We start from the raw sequence: 18,468 nt of genomic DNA on the forward strand, positions 1-18,468 counted from the left end.
AGTATATCAGTCTGTTTCTGTCAGATGCCTTCAATGACTTCTAAAAGTAACTTTTTATAAAGAAAGATAATGGGTGACCTTCAATATGGCAAGTAATCTCCACATTCAAGGTGCATAAGGAATGCTAGTGACACCATAAATAACTAGGGACCTGTGGAATGTGGCTGTGTTCTTGGTACACCAGCATCTTACCTCCTACTGCAGGACTCTTCCTACAAAAGGATATGTCCTGTTGAAAGCAGAAGGTGGTGAAATTCCTCTCTAACCCTCTTCTCCCTAACCAAATTACCCGTATAGATCAGCTGTCTGCTGTGACGTCATCTCTACCTAGAGGCAAGCAGAAAAGAGTCCTGTCAGCTGCACTTAGTGTATTCCTGCCTGGACTTTTCTTTAAATTGCAAGGAAGTGTCCCCATAGTGTTTCAAGGCTACGGTCACTGTGGGCAAGGGAGTAATCACACTGACCAACCAGTTTACTTGCACATCAACACAGTTCACTCAGCTCAATTCTTTCCTTCATCTAGACAACTGAAAATTACCAATAAAAGGTCATAGTATACGCAGGTGACATACAAATTATGTTTTGGCCAGAAAAACCCACACACGTATCAAAAGTCGTTCCCAGTGGTAGAAGCAGAAAATCAAAACAAGAGCCAACAACAACAACAAAAGGACTACTGATAACAAAAAAGACCAGAACTGCTTAAAATGTAACCACTTAAATTCATTTGGTAATGGCACTAGAACTTAAATGAAGAACACAAGAGTTAAAATAATAAATATTATCTGTTTAATTTTTGGTTCTGAGAATTCAACCCAGGGCCTTGTGCATACTAAACATGTATTCTGCCCCTGAGCTACATTCTCACTCAGCCCCATGAGTGTTGGTTTTGTTGCTGTTGTTTGTTTTCCCAATGCTGGGGATGGAAGCCAGGGCCTTGCCCATGATAGGCAAGTGCTCTACCAATGAGCCACACCTCTAGCCCTCTAATTTATATATGCATATATTTTTTGACAGTCACATTTCAAAATGCTACATCCTAAGTAAAACCATGAATCAACCTTCAAGGAAATTTCATAGGTAAACTTTGAAAACACATTTAGATAATATTATTTCTTTCATAACTTTAAAATAACTCCAAAACAATGAAGAGCTACTCTATATTTTTCAACTTTGTGAGACGTATTCACCTATCTGAAATTTATTGTAACCATCAAGACTGCTAATAATTTGAGGAAATAAATGCTTTAAAAAGTCACAACCAAATTAAATGCAGAAAGTGAGAAGCAATCGAATAGTAAATATGAAACATTAAATCAGTTTTTGAAAAGTTAAAACAAAAATCACACTTATCCATATGGAGAGAGTTGTAGTAGGGAAATAGACCAATGGACACATCACTCATTGGTGTAAAGACTTATGCTACTTACCAACCATGGCGCTAACTTCCCCAGCCATAAGTATTTCTACGGTATCGTTGTATAGGTTCACGTCAATGATACCTTTTCGAATAGTCTCTCCTACTTTGGCCCCCAACAACACAGAGCCGGTGGTTTCAAATATTGAAGCCAAAATGCATGCCTGCTTCAAGGTCACCACACCAGAGCCCACGGCGGTACCAAATGAATTGGCAACATCATTTGCACCAACAGAAAATGCCAGGATGAAAGCTATAATAAAACCCAAAATGACCATCCACAAATACTCATCCATGGCCATTTTGGAAAATAGGCTTCGGGTACTTTTCTTTCGCAGAAATATTTTAAATAAACAAAGCTTGAGGTTATAAACTTCGTAAGGCCTAGAGTTCTTGTAAACAGTGAGTTTGCTCTGGAAAGTGCTGGACAGTGTTAGAGTCTGAACAAACTGCTAACTGCTGGTTTTCAAACTACTGTCAGTACAGTTCATTTGGTTGTGTTCAGTCAGCAGTAAAACACATTCCATATTTTTTCTCCCAATCTGGGAAAGCTGTGATGTCTCCTCCTGTAACAAGAAAGAAAACAAAAGAAATCAATTACCCTAAGCAACATGTAACAGTATAACAGTTTGTTCTTTCAGAAATAAATGTTTTAAGCCTGCTAATGGGATCTAACTTTGGCATGTGACAGATCTAACCATAAAGCAATTCAAGGAAGATTATAATTAGATTCCCTCCACCCATACCAACCAACAAATAAAACATAAAAAAATAAAGCTGGATTCTAGATTGTCAGAGGTTGAAGCATGCTTAATAATTATAGGCTGACAGTAAGCCCTACTAGGTTAAGTTTTTATATGCAATTTGAAAAACACATTTGGTCACTATTTTCAGTGAGTTGCAATTGCCTCAAGTGAGCAAAAGATCAAGAAATGAAATGTTAAGGTAGTTTTTCAAATATGTGGAATGGGCCTAGTTCCTTAGAACAGTGATAATCAACTCTGATCCTGTGACACCACAGAGTGTGGCTAATTATCTACCTGCACATGTAGGTACAGGGAATAAGCCCTTCATGGTATAAGTACACCATGCATTTGTCTAAAAGAAAGTCTATAAGCTATGGCTTAAGGTCATGCATACAGAGGGTGATGAAGGTGGGAACTAAAAGGCCTCTGAGGAGGAACACAGAAGACTAGAGAATGAAGTAGTCTATTAAAGCATGAGTCAGACCAAGTCACTATTCTGCTACTTCCCATCTCAGAGGAAAAGCCAGAGGCCTCACCCCCATCTGACTTCGACTCTTATCTACCTTCTCACTCTGGCTCCTTGCTATTCCTTGAAAACCTCAGGGCTTTTGTACCTGATGATCCCTCTGCCAGGAAAAATACTACCCTTTGACAGCTGCACAGCTCACTCCTCATTCCATTTAGGTGTCTGCTCAAATGTCACCATCCAGAAAGGCATTCCCTGTCCTTAGAAAGGAGCAGCCCCTCCCACCTGCCATTATTCATCCCTCTTACCCTACTATTTTTCTTTTTCTACTTATCACATGACTCATTGATTCATTCATTCTTGTTGCACTGTGTTCTCCCAACACAGGGATTTTTATTCACTGCTGAATCTCCAGTACATAGACGAGTGCCTGGTGTGGGGGTGATCCATAATCAATTTGTTGAATAAATGAAGAAGCTATTAAACGAATACTTACTCCTGATTTGAGGAAGGACAGGAGATGCTATAAAATATATCTGTGCAGTAAAAATGTCTCTAAATGCTTCCTAACTACAGTATTCTGTTGCTATAGAGTCAAGGTACCAAACCTGTGTATTTTCTCTGAAAGGTGTTAGATGTATGGAATGGTACTAGCACAGTGTATTTCCTCATAAATATTTACTAAATTGCATTGAATGAATTAGGCTTATCTACAATGTCATACAGAATATAACACTTTGATCAATCAACTGTAAGTTATTTATGGGGAAAAAGCAGGACACAATTTTTTATATATATTGTGATTATGGCAATGCTAATAATGTACAATAAAAAACGAAAAGATGGCCTGGGGATGTAGCTCAGTAGTAGAGTACTTGCCTAGCATGTGCAAGACCCTGGGTTTGATCCCCAGCACTGCAGGTTAACAAATAACACACACACACTAAAATCCACCAAAATGTGGGTTTGAGTAGTAGTGTGATAGATGATTTTTTTCCCTTTCCTTCCTGAACTGTATATTGTGGATACAGAATGTTCAAATGAGAATAATATATAATAATAAGGGTCAACAAACATATTTAGTATTATCTATGTATACAAAGTTGTAGGCACACAATTAAACAGAAATGTACACTGATAAATCTTATCATTTTTGAAGATTTTTAGCCTATGCAATTCTGAAGATTCAGATTCTAAGTGAGAGAATGAAAAGACCACTCTGAAGCAAAAGACAATATTCTACTGAAAGACATTTATTAATATTATAGGCACATTAAATCTATAAATAAAAATCAAGGGTCTGGGGCTTTAGCTCATGGTAGAGTACTTGCCTAGCACATGTGAGGCATTGGGTTCAATCCTCAGCACCACATATAAATAAATTAATTAATTAAATAAAGGTATTGTGTCCACGTACAATTTTAAGATAGATAACAATTTTTTGTTCAACTAAAAAATATATTTGAAAAAAATCAAAATCAAAATATTTGGAGCCAATGTTATCTATCTAAAAATTTAAACAAATTCTTGATGAAATCTTGTTCGTCAGACAAGACTGCCAAAAGGGCACATAAGAACAACATTCAGAGGTGGAATGGGGGCAGGAAAGATGGTGGAATGAGATGGACATCATTACCCTAGGTAATGCACACACGGGTGACTGCACATATGGTGCGACGCTACATCGTGTACAACCAGAGAAATGAAAAGTTGTGCTGCAACTGTGTACAATGAATCAAAATGCATTCTGCTGTCATATATACCTAATTAGAATAAATAACTAAAAAAGAATAAAAAATCAACAAATAAATTACCTAACATTACATCTCAAAACCCTAGAAAAAAAAATTTAAAAAAAAAGAACAACATTCAGGAAATATTTATTGGGAATTTCCTTTGGGCTAGTCACTAGGAATACAGTAAAAAGGAATAGATATGGTTCTGGCACATGAGGGGATTTCAGTTCAGTGAATCCCGTGAAGGAAGCAGACACTAATCAAATAATCATGTAAGTGTGACTACATGCTTCAGTGACAAGGGTTATGAAGGAAGGACACATGACAATCAAGTGTCATAAGAGCAAACTGGGGCATGACCTTATCTGAGGACAGGAAAGGCTTACCAGAGATCTACAGATGGTGGGAATTAATTCTGGGACAAGGGGAAGTATTTATTCCAGACAATTCACAAGGTAGGAAGGAGAAGAGACTGGAGGCAGGCCAGGGAGAGGGAAACCATGATGAAAATTGAGGTGGGTCACATGAAAGACAGTGGCCACCATGCAAACAATTTGACTACCAATATGGGTTTGAATTGGAGATGGGGCTCACATAATCAGACTTAGCATTTTTTAAAGATCATTCTGGGTGCAGCATAGACAATGGACTGACAGAAGACAAGCATGAATGTGGTGAGACTAATCATGAGCCTACTACATGGTTCAGGCACGAGATGAGGAATCCTGGACCAGAGTGGTGATGGTGGTAGATGAAGGGAAGAAAAGTAAAATTCAACAGGACATGATGATGGTTTGCATACAGGGATTGAAAAAGGTTAGATGCTACTGACATATGGAACTAGACTGAAAAATAACTCAGTGGGTTTTTTTTCTTTTTTCCCTTTTGTGTTATTTTCAGTTTTACTTTTTAGTTTTAAGATAGGCTTTGACCACAGAACATTTCTTATGGATGTGCCACACTTAGAGGAAAATCATGAGCACAGAAGAGAAGAGTATACACCAGAGCAGCTGTGTCCTTTGCCCAGTTTTGCTGGGGAAGGTTATTAGTCATCTTTATGTTACCATTGTAATCATTTCAGCCTGGAGATTGCCTTTCCTACTTAGATAATCTTAGACTACTCATTTCCACAACTGTGTTTATGTTTCTTAATTTGGCTTTTCTCTCTCACATTCATAATCCAAGATAACCAGCCTGAGTCCAATAAGCATCACGTTGAGAAAGGCTTACCACTTTTTTTTTTGTAACCTAAATGATTTCTATATCTTAAGTGTTCTATACTTAAACTTATAAGGCTCATTTTTGTTAACCAACACTTTGATTTTTCTCCCTTTTCTCCTTAATTTTTTATCAAACTTGAGCAAAATTTAAAAAATGCTTAAATAATTACATAATCTGCTGGACAGAAAAAGATGGCAATGCTGCTGAATGGAGCCACTGGAGGGCCAGAGGATACTTTGCATAGGGCCCAAACCTTAACTGCCTAGAATGTAGAAGGCCAAATTCAGGATGAATGAGGTCTGATCAGGTATGATATATGAGAGTACTGTCTGTTTGAAAGTAGGATTTGAAGGTAGATATCAAAAATCAGTGGGGAAACATTGACACATTCAATAAGATGATGTTGAGATAACTGTAAATGACTATTTGGAAGGGAAAAAAAATAGATCCCTACCTCACACCAAAAATAAGATTTAAATGTAAAAGTCAAAACCTAGGAAGAATCAGAAAAAAAGAACAAGTAAATATTTACTTAATATTGGAGTGGGGAAGACTAGACATAGCATAAAGGTAGTTAATAGAAGGAATCAATACACTAGAGTTCATAAAAATTATGTAGATGTGAGAGAGGGAGGTCTCAAGTATGGAAATAGCACGGAGAAATGCCATCTCTCTTTGCACAGCAATGACTTTAGACAAGGGGGCAGTACTGTTTAGAATTTTCAGCTAATGCTCTGGCTCTTTCTAACACCCCTACAAGGTCTTTTCTGGAAAAGGTCAACAGTACTACATCAAAACATGAAAGATGATTGGAACAAGCTTCTTAACTCTCTCTTACCCTAACTATGAAAGCCTCCTACATGGCTGAGATTTATAGGCATGAATATTACAAGACACTCTTCAATTTTCAAATGCCACAGACTTCTTCCATTTGAGGAACAAGAATCTTTAAAGTATTTTCCAACTATTCCAAGAGGCACTGAAGGGTTTCTTAAGTCCCATCTCCCAGACTTGTAATATGTCAACAAGTTCCTCCCTTTCTTTCCTCAGCATCTTCAGTGCTTCAGCTGCCTCCCACCACCCTGTTCCTTTATCTATGCACCAGCTCCACTCTTTCACCAAGCCCAATGAGGCCACTTGGCAGGACTCAAGTTAAGTATTAGATTATGTATTGTTTGTGACAATGGAGATCAAGTCCAGGGCTTCGTGCAAGCTAGCTAAGCTTTCTACCACTGAGCTTCGCCACACCACTGCCTGGATTCTCTCTTTGTAATTTCTATCAGCATCAGTTGCTTCTGTACCTAATATCCTCTCACTCACACTATTAAAAGCAGGAATGCTGAATAATTGTGACATTTAACACATCTATGCAAAATGAAGTTTGGGTAGAAGGGTCTCTGCTCTGGAATGCTGTCAAAGCTAACATATGAGGAAATTTGCAGTTTTAAAGGATTGGTCCATAGTCAACCTCCTTTCCATTGTGTTTGCTCCTGGTCTGTGAAGACTTTTTACCTGAGATTTCGTGGGCTACACTCAGACCAAGATTTCCCTCCAAAATTAGGTTACACATGCAGAGAACTCTGGCTCAGAAGCAATTTTCCAATTTCCTCTCTTAAAGCCCAAAGGGTCTCATACCTACTCTCCAAAAAATGTAAAATCCATCTTCATGGACGCTAAGGTAAAATCTTGAATTCTGACACTTAGGTAGAAATATCAATGTACAGATATCTCTTTAGTGGTGATATACAATCTAATGATTGTTGTACAATAGGGACTTGGATTCCTCAGATGTGAAAATGACTAGCATTTCCTAATTCTGAATATTTACTTTTAGAATCTTATTATTTGTAGAATAAAACATAGGAAAAATATTTCTTTTTAACATTTAGCATGTACATCTTGCCATACGGAGTTTCTAGTTAACAACAGTATAGTACCTGAATAGCTCATGAAAACTTCCACTTTATGCTTTCAAATTTTTGAAAATAATTTAAAATGTAATAGTGTATTCACAATAGAAAATATTGACCTTCACATATTCACAATAATAACAAAAATTGAAACCTTGCTGAAACTTTCCATGACCACCTTTAAACAGCATATTTACAAATATGCAGAGCAGTCAAGGATAACACAGGAGCCTGAAGAAAAGGAGATGATATTTTGACTGAGGCAGAAGCAGGGAATAAAGAAAGGAAGGGAGTAGGAGGAAGGTAGAGAGGAGAAAGGAGGCAGGATGGAGGGAGAGCGGAAAGAGAAGCAAAGTCCATCAAAAGAAAAGGCAAGACAATCAAGCCAAATGTTAGCTCAGGCTTACAGCATAGGGAATGCAACAACTATGGATCCACACAATAGAAGCAGGAAGAAGGCAGGTTTACTCAATGAGGATAAAGAGCACGAACACCACGGAGCCCAAGAATAAAGATGAAAGACATCTAATATGAACGAGGTACAGACTTAAAACTGGAAAAGGAATTGCGAAGGCAGTTTGCTAATCTGTTGCGGCTTCCCTTCTGAGACTAAAAAAAAAAAAAGAGGGATCTTTTTTCCCCCTACATGGAGAAGGGGACTTTCAGTATGAGCTCTGAGTCCATTCCTGTCCAGCCAGCTACTGGGTACACCACCCTGAGCAAGTCACCTAAATGACCCTCTGAAAATTGGAGGTAATAGACCATAACTTTTGGTTATGCACAACCTAGAAGTGATAACATAGTTGACTGCTGCTACCATTAGCAGATAAAGCCCTGATGGCTCAAAAGTCAGGATCTTTGAGGTCTGATCCTATCTCTGCTGTTAACTAGCAGTTGATCTTGGATAACTCACAAATGTGTTCTGAATCCAGTTTCATCATCTGCAAAATGGGAATGATGGTGACATGTATTTTACAGAACTGTGAAGAGCAAAGCTAGTTATATAAAAATGTTTTATAAGTTGTGGTGAGCCCCAAGCAACTCCAAGTAATTGATATCACTTAGACAAAGGACAAATACAAACACTTCTAGAAGGATCTTTCTTTCAATCTCTTTGCTCCCCATCCCATCTGGTAGTCATGTGGGTGTACCAAGTCACCTTCCTCTGGTCCTGCTCTTCTTCCTCAATGTACAAATCCTGGCCTTATCTTTGGTTAGAGTGACACACATTGTAAGAGATAGAAGCTTTTTTGAGGGGCAGAAGGTGAAGAAGTAGAGATTAAAAACAATAAAAAATTTCAAAAAGATAAAACCCCATTGGAAGATAAGTTGATAGTTTCTTATAAAGTAAAGAGTATTCTGACCACATAACCCAGTCATCTCCTCCTGAGGTATATTTACCCAAAAGAAATGAGACTACTTGTCTACAAGGAACTTTTTGTCTAAATCCTGAGGATGGTGGTGTTTTCAAATGAAAACAGTATAATGAAACTAGGAAGTGATGTACTTGTTTGACATTCATTAAACCTTGATGACACTAGTTCTTGTTTTGAGAGTTGAGCTTTCTTGGCCTAAGTAGGGGGTGGGGTATAAGAAGGAAAGGGTGAAAGGAAGAGCCCATGGGATAAGGAAAGGGCAATAAAGAGAGTGGATAACAAAGAAAGCTGCAGAGCCTTCATCCCTGGGAAGTCAAGATCAGAAGATATCTTCAGTGTTTGTCAAAACCCATGAAACTATACCCTTACATTGGTAAACTTAATATTGTCTATAAAATTCAATAAAACTGATTAGAAAACAATACTGATCAAAAAAAGTAACATTTGCTTTTGATATTTTTCTTTTCTATATTGCAAGCATTGCCCCTATCTCAAGTCCCTCAGGGTGTTATATAAATTATATAGTTAAAAGAAAGAAAGAATAGTTCTCATATTCAATGAAAAGGGGACTCTTCCATTGAGACATATAAAACTTGCCAGTTCAACTAGGGTTCAGGGACAGGATATTACATCATGTTTAAAACAATGACAGAGAAAAGCAAAGAGCAAGTACAGATCAATTAGAGGAGATGTTGAGGCAGCAATGCAAACATGAAGTTCCACAGGAAAAGATTAAAGATGTAACTCTTCCAAAGTTAGATATGAGAAACAGGTCTGCTGCTTTCAGGCCACCGACCTTCTCCAAATCAATGATTTTGTATTTCTTAGAGAAAAGAAGAGCAGGGCTTTCCTGTGAAAACAAGTCTCCCAAATGACTTATAAAGGATCTAAAAGGTATAAACCCATTTATTGTCATTCACATTTAAGGCAAATATAAAAATTAGCTGGAAATCATTCCCATAGGAGGATCCACAGATTGAAGACATTTTAAATCTGGACTTGTGGGTACTTATACTGAGAGCTTCAAGGAAGTTAAACAAAGTTTGAATATGAGCAACTCATAATAAAAGTCACTTTGGTCTGTAATTCATATCAACTCTAAAATCAGTTCTATAAAGTTATCAATAATGTATCTGCAGTATTACATTCTGTAATACCATCACCCATGAGGACAGTTGAGAATGATTTAGACAGTTCTAAGAAATAGTATGTATTCTCATGTAGGAAATGGTTCTTGTAAACTTGCCCGGCTGTGTCAGATATATGGCAATCAGTACTCTATCTTGAATAAGGAGTATCCAGATAACATATGGGTGTGTTTTATGACATTAATCTCAAATGGAGATAAACTAGTTTGAAATATGGGCATATATAGTTGTAAAAAGATGTTTTTTACAATGTCATTTATTATAATCATGAAAAAGAGGAAGCCATCTAACTGTCCCTAGACAGGGGAGTGGCTGGGAAAATAGTGGCAACTTCTAAAAATGAAATATTATATATTTACAAAAATGATGCAACTTGAGAGTTTTTCATGACATTGGCACATACTAATGCTAAGTAAAAAATGAGTATACAAAATTATATGTGGCCATAAGATCTCAAGTATGCTTAATAACTAGCAATAAGACTTTAAAGACCCATGCCCAGGGTTGACAAACAAATTTTTTTTCTTTTATTTCAGGTGCTAGGGATTGAACCCAGGGCCTCACACTTACTAGACAAGTACTCTACCACAGAGCCACATCTTTAGCTGCATCCCGCCCCCCCCCCTATTTTCTACTATGAGCAATCACCACTTTTATCATTGGAAGACCTTCCAGTACACTAAAAAGGAAAGTACATTTCTAAAAAAAATTAGGAATGTATCACTAAAGTATGCTTAGATTTCTTTAATAAACAAAATGAATTTATCATGAATCTCTCCATATTTTTGGCCTGGGGGTCTCAATAATTTTTTTTCATGCTTACTACCTATAGTGTAAGACATAAAACACATCATATTTGTTCCTTCATTTATCTGTTTTTCTCTTTTATCTTTTGTTCTGGGGGTTGAGTAATTGGTGAAAAGGTCTCTGGGTGGCCCTATAGCCTTCTTGTGGCTTTGCAGGATGCTTAAGGTACCTACTCAGTCACACTTGATACTTCTCTCAAGATTTCCCTTCATCTTTCTTCTCCTTCTCTTGAGGTTTGGCCATCACAACTGAACCGAATTTAAAAATGTCCTCATGGTGCCAAGTACTTTGCAGTCTTCTTTTTTATTTTTTACTGAAATAGTATTTCAAGCAGCAACCTACAATTACCCTTTTATTCCTGTTTTAGTTCAAAGAATTATAAAATCAAAGAACATTTGACTTTGAGGGTACTTTAGAAAATATCTAGTCCAATTTTGGTCTTTTGAAAAATGTGACAGTCCTAAGTCAGAGTAAGTTTAAACAATGAGTTCCTAAACCCACTGTCTAGTCATGGTAGAAGGAACTCAAATGAAAACAGTATAATGAAACTAGGAAGTGATGTACTTGTTTGACATTCATCAAACCTTGATGACACTAGTTCTTGTTTTGAGAGTTGAGCTTTCTTGGCCTAAGTAGGGGGTGGGGTATAAGAAGGAAAGGGTGAAAGGAAGAGCCCATGGGATAAGGAAAGGGCAATAAAGAGAGTGGATAACAAAGAAAGCTGAGGAGCCTTCATCCCTGGGAAGTCAAGATCAGAAGATATCTTCAAGTCCTGTCCAACTCTATTATCCTACACCAACAAGAGACTACAGGATCTGGAAGAGGCATTTTAGCCTGAAACTGGGAACCACAGGATTGTCCTGCAGGGAGAGGGGCTGGAAATTTTTGACCCTTTCTTAAGCAGGGCAATCGACAGACTTCATGAATTTATGGAACATGAACTAACTTATTTTGGTGCTCCATCTAAAGTTTCCACTTGACCTGCAGGGGTCAGGCCTTCTGTAGCCTTTCTTCTCTCCAGCTTCATTCCTGCTGTATTCACTCTCCCTCCTACATTTTTCTCATTCTGACATTTAAATTTCTTTCCAGCTCATAAAGCTTTTGTATTATTTAGATGTTTTCCACATAGCCTTTGCTCTCTGGGAGTGTTATTATACAAGTCTATTAAGTAAATATATTTTTAAAGGATAAAGAAATAACCAGCAAAAATAATTAAAATGAGATAAAGTTCAAGGAGTTAAGAATGATTTGGTCTAAAAAAGAAAAGATTTAGAAGGTACTACATGACTCCCACGGAAAATATTTTTTTTAAAAGTTGACAGACTGCCTCAGGAAGGGTGGGGGCCATTTCCTTGGTGATGTTCTAGTGGAATTGGAATGGCTATATGGTACGTTACTGTAAATAAGCTTAAGTATTTGAATTTTAAATTTATAATTCAATGAGCCCATGGAAAAATATTATAAGGAAATATATTTCAGCCACTCAAATCTGAGCATGTAACACAAGGAAGCAGTCTTTCCTGTAATAAAAAAGACTGAACCAGGTGCTGTGGTACATGCCTATAATCCCAGAAACTGAGGCAGGACAATCACAAATTGGAGGAGGCCAACCTGAGCAAGACCTTGTCTCAAAAAATTAAAAGGGCTGGGACATAACTCAGTCGTAAAGTACCCCTAGGTTCAATCCCCAGTGCCAAGAAAAAAGAAAGAAAAGGAAAGAAAGACTGCATTTGGATAGGAGGAAAAAAATTATAACCAAATGAGCTATTGCACTCTGAAATTAGTTCCCATTGAAAATGTGGAATTGACTACAATTGAGGTTTTTAAATAGATTATTACCTTGCTAGACTGTTTTAGGTACAATGCTGCTTTCAAGCAAAGGACAAGAATGACTAACTGAGTTTTATACACTTATTCCCACTCTAAGATAGAAAAGTCTTCTAAACATTCCTCCCTTTCACCCTTTCTTGTACTCCCTCTAGATAGATTCCCCTGAGGTTCTAAGGTTTTTCCTTTTTCACTAATAACCAAAAATAGGTTGATTTTCACAAGCAAATCATTTATCATATGAAACTTTTATCAACTGGCAAACCTAGGATCCCGTGTTCTAATTCTGTGCCCTTAAATATTGGGTGGTTGGGCTAAGTTCCAAGAGCTATATTAGGGAAATACTTTCCTTTCAGCCAGTTTGAAATGGAACCATGAATGTAAATAGATATCCTGGTTCTTACATATTTATTTATTTTTTTTTTCTGATTATTTTGGGGCTCAATCAAAACAGGGATAGTACTTATCAAAACCTTGATTTCCTGATACTACTACATAGTTTTTCTATAAATATACAATATTAATATGAATAGTTGATAAATTATTTTTATCTTAACTATTTTCCATGCTCAACTTACAGCCCCATATTTCTTGTTCCATCCAGAGATTCTTAAGCAATAGTTTATAAGCAGCAGTAAAAGCAACAGAGTACAGATAATTATTAAATGGATTTACCCAGCCTCTTCCATTGTGCTATGTAGAAGAATGTCCAATTCTCAGAAGTGCTTCATTGGAAGTGTGGAAACTTGATTCAACTCCACCAATAATTTGTCAAATTAACAGGGTAATCAAGTTAAACAAGACAAAAATTCACAGAATTGCTCATTTGATTGATAACTCAGGTAGAAATTTAGTAGTTCTATGGATTTCTTCCACAGAGACTACCTAAATTGGAATCTTTTTACTAAATCAAGAAACCATAAGCTTTTTTTTTTTAATGTTACCATCAAAGAACCATGGAAATAGCTAAAATAACATAAAAGAGATAAGGGATCATAAAATTTCTTTGAAAACCATTTCCTCATTCTGAGAACACTGGCTTGCTCCTTTTGTATGATCAAGAACTGGCTCCCTTACCCTCTATTTTCTTCAGACAACATGGAGCAAGGGAGGATGCTCTGATATAAATAGAAAGACACTTCTTATAATAACCAGAACACAACCAGACATAGTTCCTCTTTCATAATGTTTTATACAAGCTCAAAAAAGGAAGAAAAATGTGTAATTATTCTATCTTTTATCATTACCTGTTTACTTCTAACAAAGCTTTGGTATCTATTCGGGAGTGGCAGGGAGGGGAATTCAAATCACTGTCTACTGTCACTTCTTTTCAGCATGATAGCAAGGGCTTCTCTCAGTTTTTATTCAGGAATGTTTTAATTTTGTCTTCACTTTTGAAAAATAGCTTTGTGGTAGATGATTTCTTTCAGCACTTTCACTATGTCATCTCGCTACTTTCTGGCTTTACTGTTTCAAGAGATGACAGTGTTTAAACCTTATGGGAATTCCACTGTATTTGACAGTCATTTTTCTCTTGCTGCTTTCAAGATTTCCTTTTTTGGTCTTTAAATCTTCTGACTACAATGAGTCTGAATGTAGATGTCTTTGTGTTTATCCTAATTGGAGTATGTTAAACTTCTTGGATTAGTATTTTTTCATAAAATTTGAAAAGTTAAAATATTTAAATTATCATTTCTGCCCCCTTTTCCTAGTACTCTCATTGGTACACTAATGGTGGCCCACATTTCTCTGTGGCTCTACTCATTTTTCTTTTGATCTTCAGACTATATAATCTTTTGTTCTGTCATCAAGTTTGCTGAATTTTCTGCCAACTCAAGTTTACTGCTCAACCTTTCTAGTAAATTTTTCATTTCAGTTAGTATACTTTTCAACTCCTGAATTTCCTTATTTTTAAAACATTTCTTTTAAATACTAATAAAACACACAGAGCATAAAATTTACTATCTTAACAGCATTTAAGTGTACATACAGTTCAGTAGCATTAAAACCATTGACACTGTTGTGCAAACATCACCACCATGCATCCATAGAACTCTTCATTTGTAAAACTAAATGTACCCATTGAACTACTTCTCCTTCTCTCACCCCATGGTAACCAATATTTTATTTTCTGTCTCTACAAATCTCACTACCTAAGTACTTCACAGAAGTAGAATCCTAACAGTATTTGTCCTTTGGCTACTGGTTTATTTCACTTAGCATATCATCCACATTGTAGCCTGTATTGGAATTTCCTTCTCTTTTAAGACTATTATGTTTAATACATTACAAAATATAGTATATTCAATAATTTAAATTTATAATAAAGTATATGTATGTATAATATACACATATTTCATTATATGTGTAGCTCACATTTGGTTTAACAATTCATTCATCAATGGATTGCTTTGTCTTTTGGCTGTTGTGAATAATACTGCTATTAAAATTGGTATAAAAATATATACCATGCTTTTTGTTCTTTCAGATATATATCCAGAGGTAGAACTGCTGGATCATCTGTTATTTATATTTTCTACTTTTTTAGAAATTTTCATTCCGTTTTCCACAGCAACTTCACTATTCATTATTTCCCAACAACAGTCTATAGTATTCCAAATTCTCCATATCCTTGTTAACATATGTTATTTTTTATCAGTTTTCTTTTTTACTGTATATAGTAGCAATTCTAATGGGAATAAGGTGATATCACATTGTGGCTTTGATTTTCATTTCCTTAGTGATCAGTGATGTTGAACATCTTTAATATGTTGTTGGCCATTTTTAGATTTTTTTATTTGTTTTTTTTGGTCATGAAATTCATTTGGAAAAATAAGAGACCCAGAATAGCCAAAATAATCCATAGCGAGAAAAGTGAAGCAGGAGGCATCACGATATCAGTCCTTAAATTATACTACAGAGCTATAGTAACAAAAACAGCATGGTATTGGCACCAAAACAGATATCATAGGAAGGGGATAGGAAGGGCAGCAGAATACAACAGACACTAGTATGGCAGTATGTATAAACGTGGCTGTATAACCAATGTGATCCTGCAATCTGTACACGTGGGAATAATAAGAATTAATACCCCATTTGAAACAAATGGATATGATAAGTCAAGATCAATGTAATGTTTTGAGCAACTAATAAATTTCTGATGTTTAAAAAAATACCAATGATACAGAATAAAAAAACACAGATATAAACACATATAAATAGTTATCTCATACTAGACTAAGGCACCAAAAGCCTACATTAGAAAAAAGATAGCCTCTTCAACAAATGGTACCGGGAAAACTGGAAATCCATATGTAGAAAAATGAAATTAAACCCCTATCTTTCACCCTGGTTGTACCCAACTTCCCACTCAACTCAACATGGATCAGGGACCTAGGCATTAGACCAGAGACCCTGCCCTAGTAGAAGAAAATGTAGGCCCAACTCTCCATTTGTAGATCTTATTTGGAGAGATGTCTATTCAACTCCTTTGCCCATTTTAAAATCGGGTTTCTCTTAATTTATGTTGAGTTATAGGATATTTTTTATCTATTCTGGATATGAACCCCTTATCCAATATATGATTTATAAATATTATCTCCTATTCTGTAGGTTGGCTTTTCACTCTACTGTATCCTTTGATGTTTAGAAGTTTTAAATTCTCTTATGGTCCAATATTTTTACTTTTATCATCTGTTCTTTTGGTATCATAGCTCCACTGGTTCCTTTTTAAAAAATAATTTCTACCTCTTTATAAAAATATTCTTTATTTGATGAGCCACTACTAACCTACCTTCTTTTAATTCCTTAAACATTATTTCCTTTAGTCTATTTACAACAGCTAATCTGAAATCTATGTCTGCAAAGTTCAGTATATGGGCCTTTCAAAAGCAACCTCTATTGCCTATCCCTTTTCCTTGTGTATGTTATACTATCCAGTTTCTTTAAATTTTGATTTTTTTTTTCCTGAAAATTGACCCTTTCAGATAATATGCTATACCAACTCTGGTTACTTTCCCCCTTGTTTTTATATTTTAGTCTGGCTCTTTAGGGATCACTTAATGGACAGCATTTATTAGTCAAAGGTTAGCTTAAACCTCTTTAACCAATTACATTTTCATGCAATATCATGGGTGTGGGGCTTAAAGACTGCCTTAACAACTCAGGGAGTAAGGGGTGGAAGGGACATCTGAAAACAAATGGCAGCACAAGGTATTCTTTAGGGAGTTAAAATTTCTCTGTATCCTGCCTACAGTGATGGTCATAAAAATCTCTGCATCTGTAAAACCTCAAGATATACACCAGAAAAAGTGACTTTTACTGCATGTAAATTAAACAGAAAAAGTGACCAGGATTTGCCTTTAGAAAAGCATACATTTACACCTGTACTGCTCTTCCACAGATGGATCCAGTCTAATCACAGGAGTTCCTAGAAGCTGACCTCTTAATATTTAGTGGAGAGAGAAAAAATAAAGTCTTTCTTATTATACCATTGCCTTCTCAGAACAAAATAAAAATTAAGCTTTGAGAAGATCATTTGAATACTTAATGTAATATGATAATGTCAAGTTCTTATGCCTGATCAAAAGAAGTTTCTTCTAGATCATGCTTTGAGTCATTTTTCTTCAAATAAAAATTCTAGGTTTACTTAATTAGAACTGACAAGTCTGACAGAGCCTGAAGACATTACAACTTAAAAATCAGGTAAAACCCAAACAAAGGTTAAAAAAAAAAAAAAAAAAAGTAGAGATGGCCAAAATTAGGCCTGACAGAAAGAGGCACATGGCCGGATACGCATTGTACTAAGTCCCTAGGGATACTTCACTTTGCCCAGCAGACTAAGGCACAAAGTGACAGAGCTTCCCAGTGGTTCTCTATTCCTGTGCCAGCTGCCACTTTAATTTCAAGTCAGGTCTAATGCAACACTCTTTTTTTGTTTTGTTTTATTATTAGGGACTGAACTCAGGGGCACTCAGCCACTGACACATCCCAGCCCTATTTTGTATTTTATTGTATTGTATTGTATTTAGAGACAGTGTCTCACTGGCTTTGAATTCATGATCCTCCTGCCTCAGCCTCCTGAGCCACAGGGATTACAGGTGTGCATCATAATGCCCAGCTTACCGTAACACTCTTAAAAAAACAACAACAACAACTTTGTAATAGATGAGTTCATCTATAACTCCTAACCACTTGACTGTGTTAACTACATTCATATCACATTTGTTTTAGTCTTTAGAGTAAAGGCAAAAACAAACAAAACAAAAGATGAATGAAGAAGCAAGCAAAAACAAAAAGAAGAAAATACATTTAACTCACATCTTTAAACCGAGGTCCATTCTCCTCTTCCTCTTACAAGAGACAGCATCTTGTTCTTGATGGCCATTAGTTTTCCTACCTTCTCTGCAGATGCTAACAATATTTTTATATGCTCTATCTCTTTTAAGGACACAAAGAGACATATTTTGCTGGGCACAGTGGCGCACGTCTGTAATCCCAGTGGCTCAGGAGGCTGTTTACAAGTTCAAAACCAGCCTCAGCAAAAGTGAGGAGCTCAGCAAATCACTGTGACCTTATCTCTAAACAAAATACAAAATAGGGCTGGAGATGTGGCTCAGTGGTAGAGTGCCCCTGAGTTTAATACCCAGTTCAAAAAAAAAAAGGGACATTTTTTGTTCCTTTGAACTATTCAACTTGCAAATAATTCTATTAATTTCAACTGCCTGTTTATTCCACCCTGATGAGGCATTTCACATACCTGTGCTTATACAGAATGCAGGAGAGCCCTGGGTCTGAACTCAGTTGAGATTTCTT

The 18,468-nt window shown here is 36.3% G+C and overlaps 1 protein-coding gene across 9 annotated transcripts in view; it reads right to left on the minus strand.

Annotated features, from left to right (window-relative positions):
* The window catches only part of SLC20A2 (solute carrier family 20 member 2), a 106,992-nt gene that overhangs the window by 48,677 nt on the left and 39,847 nt on the right, over window positions 1–18,468 (minus strand). For all 9 annotated transcript variants that reach the window (XM_081269257.1, XM_081269258.1, XM_081269262.1 and 6 more), the window contains one exon: window positions 1,431–1,983. In XM_081269257.1, coding sequence (XP_081125383.1) covers window positions 1,431–1,719 — 289 coding nt within the window. In that variant the 5' untranslated portion in view covers window positions 1,720–1,983. The remainder of the gene's footprint in view (window positions 1–1,430; window positions 1,984–18,468) is intronic.

This window comes from Spermophilus citellus, assembly GCF_964194105.1.
Source record: "Spermophilus citellus genome assembly, chromosome: 16".
Taxonomy (NCBI): Eukaryota; Metazoa; Chordata; class Mammalia; order Rodentia; family Sciuridae; genus Spermophilus; species Spermophilus citellus.